The following is a 4,510-nucleotide window of genomic DNA, read 5'->3' as shown; positions in this document are numbered from 1 at the left end:
TCTTTGACAAAAAATCTTCAACCACACACAATGTGAGGCTGAACCCACTAGGGTGCTTAAAATATACACTGGGTGGCATTTGTCCATATCTTTACGCCAATGTTTCAACAAAAACACGCTATGCTGGTCACAAGAAACCAAACATTTATTTCTATTGTCACTCTGTACAGCACACAGATATTCACAAGTAGGAAGGGTTCTAAACTCAAGCAGCCCCAGAGGTAGGAAAGGGCCTGGTTTTGGAATGTCAGAAAGAGAAAAGGAGAGAGGACGCACATGACACAAAAAAATAGTAATAATAATATTATCAATACTAATAATAAACGATGCAACATGATAAACTATGGGAGAGGGCTCTGCAACATCCTCCTCCCAGACTGGGAGGGGCACATTTTATTTCCTAGTTTCACATTCATTTTCAGTCTAGGAGAGAGGCCTCTGCTGTACAACTCTGGACTGGCAGAGTAGTGCCCAGCTCCCAGAACTCAACTGGCCCCTCACCCTGCCAGGCATGGCTTGGCTTGGCCTTCCAGAGGAAGGCCCTCCCGGGTCTCTGAGTCTCTCTTTTTCCTTCGACTCAATTTCCCTCCTCACTCCTGAGTTGTCAAGGCCACCCGCTCCCCTACTTGCTCCCCTCCTCTGTTCCCCACCCCCCAACCCCACGGTGGAAGTGGGTGAGCAGTCACTCTGGCCCTCCGTGAACGGGCACGGAAGATGAGGGAGAGTGTGTGTGCGTTTGTTACCGTGGCCAAAACACTGCACTATCTGGCAGTCAGAGGGTGCTTTCGCTGGGTATCGGGAGTGGGGGACAAAGAAAGGAAATCCAGGCTGTCTTCCAGCAACGGCAGCAGCAGAGGCGGAGGCGGCCGAGCCGGGCCTCATTTGTTAGCGGGTGTCGAGGTAATGGTCGCCACCGAGGCCCGTCCTCTCCTCGGCAGAGTAAACAAGACAGATGGGCCTGGGCCTGGCGTGATTAAAGATGAAACGTGGATCCATCTTCGCCAAAGCTGAAAACGAGGAGCTGCAGCCTCCTCCTATTTCTCTTTCTGTTTTTTTCTTCTTCCTTCTTCTTTTTCTTTTTTCTTTTTTTTTTTTCTTTTTAAGGAAGAAAGCAAGAGATTTGAATCTTGCTTCTGGGGGGGGCCTCCCCGTGGCCCTCTATTGTCATTTCTATAAATAAAGCTTCCCCTCCCCCTCTTCTGCGTTTATTCGCATATAAAGTGTGGGGGAGGGCAGATAGATTTTTCCGGGGCCCAGGCCCCAGGGCCCCCTCCTGTCCCCCCACCCCATCCCCTGCACTCACTGCCCACCCCCACCCCGAGGTTCGTGGCTCCCGCGTGCAGGGGCACTAGAGCGCAGGGGGTCCTCCATTGGGCCGGCCAGGGGTCCCTCCGGCTGAGCCTGCCGCACCACCCGAGCGGATCTTGGTGTTGGGCAACTTGTGGTCTTTTTTCCACTTCATGCGCCGGTTCTGGAACCAGATCTTGATCTGGCGCTCGGAGAGGCAGAGCGCGTGGGCGATCTCCACCCTCCGGCGCCGTGTCAGGTAGCGGTTGTAGTGAAATTCCTTCTCCAGCTCCAAGACCTGCTGGCGAGTGTAGGCGGTCCGAGAGCGCTTGGGCTCCCCGCCGGCGTAATTGGGGTTTACTGGACACACACGGAGAGAGGGAGAAAGAGAAAGTTTTATTGCCCCCGAAAGGAAGAGCCCTTTCTTCCAGCGAACACAGTGTTTCCCTCCCTCCCTCTCCCGACACCTCTTCTTCCTTCCGAGGGAGAGGGGGAAAAACGAAAAGGGAAGAATGCAAGACCCAAGAATGAGAGAGACCTCCAAGTTTTGGAGAGCTGTGCTGTGTCCTTGTTGTTTGGGTGTCTGGTGGGGAGGGGGGACATGTGAGAACTCCCCCAAGGTTTTAATTGCTCCTCTCTCTCCCTCAGCTTGGGGCCCCCAGAATGGGAGAATAAGGGGTGGAAGAGGGAGGGGAGGTTTCCCTAAACCTTTCCTCTGTTTAGTTCCCACCCTTGCTACTCAGATTCCAAGCAGTGCCTGCCCCTACTGAAAACTTTTACCTACTTCTCCAGCCAAGGAGTCAGACTGGAAGAAAGGAAAAAATAAATACTGGGAGTTGACTCAACTCTACTTAAATACGGATTACCTCCTCCTCCTTCTCCTCCTCCATCTCCTACACCCCTCCCCAACTTCCAACTTCACTGAGACTGTATCTCCCTGGCGAAAAAGTCGCTGGTGAGAATGGTGAAGAGGATGGGGAACCTACTTCAAAGGCTCAGGGCCCACCAGGCCATAAAAATTTATGGGGGATGTAATTATGTGGCTCTGAAAACAGGCGACCGTAAATCTCTGGCAATGGCGAGTTTATAGCGGGGACAATTGGCTTCCCCAGCTCACTCCCCCACCCATGCCTCCGAGGTCCCTTTGGTGTAAAGCTCCAGGGGTGGGAGGGGGAAAGGGTGCCCACGCACTCACCCGTGCTCACGTGAACTTTGCGCATCCAGGGGTAGACGACTGGCTCTTTGCACGCGGAGTGGGACGGGCTGGGGTGCAGGGGGTTCTGGGCGCAGGGAGGCGGCGGGGGGCTGCTGCTGACCGCCTCGCAGCGCTGGCCGGGCTCCGGGAGGAGGGCCCCGGCGGGTGGCGGCGCAGGAGCCCGAGGGGACAGCCCGGGCGGTGGCGGGGGCGGCGGGGGTGGTGGCGGAGGCGGCGGGGGCCCAGGGTCCCGGCAGGCCGCATAGCGCTGCACGGTGCACGCCGCGCGCCGCCCGAAGCCCGCCTCCGGCTGGAAGCTGCTCTCTCGCCTCTGGCCGCCGGCGTAGTACCCGGGCGAGTGGTCGCTGGGTAGGTAATCGCTCTGTGAATATTCCTCGCATGGAGGGAACTTGGGGTCGACATAGTTTGAGTTGATCAAAAAAGAACTCATAGCCATTAATTTCTGGGAATTGCCCACAAAATATACTAAAATTTATTCCGACCCCTGACTCGTTTTCCTGTTTCCGAAAGCCCTCCTACTTACTGTCAAGTGAACAAAGTTAGACGCCCACGTGATCCTCCGAGCCAATGGCCGACCCGCCTGCGATTCCCGGATAAGGAAATCTGCTCACCCGGACCCCACTCCAGCCACAGAGGTTTATTTCCCCTTCTTCTCTTCCCCCTCCCCACCCCCCCACCCAACACCAGGATTTACATAGGGCTCCTGCGGGGCGACCCCCTCCTTGCCTCGCTCTCTCTGGGATCAGAGAGAGGGAGAGAGCGCGCGCAGGTTGCGACTGGAGGGCCTGTTGGGGCGCTAGGCAGAGCGCAAACCATAGATCCCTTAAGAAGTTGGGGCTCCCGGTGTAGCCCCTCCTGTTCTGCCTCACCTCTGCCCAGCATTCTCTACCTTCCATAGGCCCCAGTCTCCTCCCCTCGGCAGGAGGGAGCCCTAGCACCCTGCGTCTCTATGGGGAGTTAGGTTACTGGCGGTCTGGGGGCTCCGTCTCGAAAGGGGAACCCATACGGGGGCCAGAGCATAGAGCTTAGGGCTTTTCTCTGCAGCCGGATGGGGAGGGGTAGGAGTGAGAGAGGAGGCGTCCAGAGCTAGAGGGCGGGTGCGCAGAGGGACTTGTCAGAGATGAATGGAACCGCGGGCGGATCGATAGGAAATTCATGCACTAATTCGGGGAGACCTCGCCTTCCAAATCGCATTTAGCTGCGCAGTTAGCTAGACTGTATCAGTCAGTCCGTCTGTCCCCCTTCTCCTATCCACTCCTTCCTTTAATCCACGCGGCTCAAGCCCGGAGAAACGACTTGGTTTCCCACACTATGGATAGAGCGCTGGGGTAAAAAACCTGCAACTTTTGAGAGCAGAATTGATTAGCAATTTGCTAATTCCATAACCACCCGAGCAATACTAACCATGGGTCCGAGACGTTCTAATTGTTGTTAATGCCGCCGCCTCCGCGGCGAATAGAAATCTCACATCCCTGTGATACTGGGAATACAGCCCTAGAGGTTGTATTATGTGTGTACCCCCACACATAATAACACCCCTTGGTAATCGAGTATTTCCAGGTCATCTTGTTCTGAACTGAAACAGAAAGGCGACCTCAGCATCCGTTTGTTAAGCAAATTTCCTTTGCCTTCTCCGCACACCGAAGACGAGTCATTTTTTTCGAAATTTCCAATAAAGCCTCCCTGAGCCCAGAATGGAAAGTGGGTGCGTTTGGGACGAGAATATAAATTTAAAACTTCAACAACAATAACATTAACCTCTTAAAGAGAGGTGGAAAAGGACCAAGGCTCCCAGGGGCAGGCGTGGGGAGAGTTCAGGTAGATGATTTCTCCATCTCTAACCAGTTGAAGGAGGAAAAGAAAGAGGAATAAAGAGGAAGGAGTCTTCGTGTGGCCAGTCACCAGATTGTCCTCATTCAGAAAAATAATACATATATGTATATATTTTTTTTCTTCTGGAAAAATACGAGCGGAGTGTTTATGTCAACTACATATTCCCCTAGATAC

The 4,510-nt window shown here is 54.1% G+C and overlaps 1 protein-coding gene across 1 annotated transcript; it reads right to left on the bottom strand.

Annotated features, from left to right (window-relative positions):
* Positions 1 to 126: 126 nt before the first annotated feature.
* Positions 127 to 3,166, bottom strand: HOXB4 (homeobox B4). Its single transcript, XM_003912678.4, has 2 exons — positions 2,483 to 3,166; positions 127 to 1,647 (listed from the first exon to the last, which is right to left on the bottom strand). Exons 1-2 carry the CDS (start codon positions 2,937 to 2,939, stop codon positions 1,349 to 1,351), a joined length of 756 nt encoding a protein of 251 aa, XP_003912727.1. The 5' UTR covers positions 2,940 to 3,166; the 3' UTR covers positions 127 to 1,348.
* Positions 3,167 to 4,510: the final 1,344 nt, after the last annotated feature.

Source organism: Papio anubis, chromosome 17, assembly GCF_008728515.1.
Source record: "Papio anubis isolate 15944 chromosome 17, Panubis1.0, whole genome shotgun sequence".
Classification (NCBI taxonomy): Eukaryota; Metazoa; Chordata; class Mammalia; order Primates; family Cercopithecidae; genus Papio; species Papio anubis.
The sequence above is the reverse complement of the archived record's forward strand: the minus strand, read 5'-3'. Positions and strand labels throughout refer to the sequence as shown.

Coding starts and splice junctions, on each gene's coding strand:
- HOXB4 (XM_003912678.4), bottom strand. CDS start 2,939: ATGGCTATGAGTTCTTTTTTGATCAACTCAAACTATGTCGACCCCAAG. Junction 1,648..2,482: donor CAAAGTTCACGTGAGCACGG/GTGAGTGCGTGG, acceptor GTGTGTGTCCAG/TAAACCCCAATTACGCCGGC.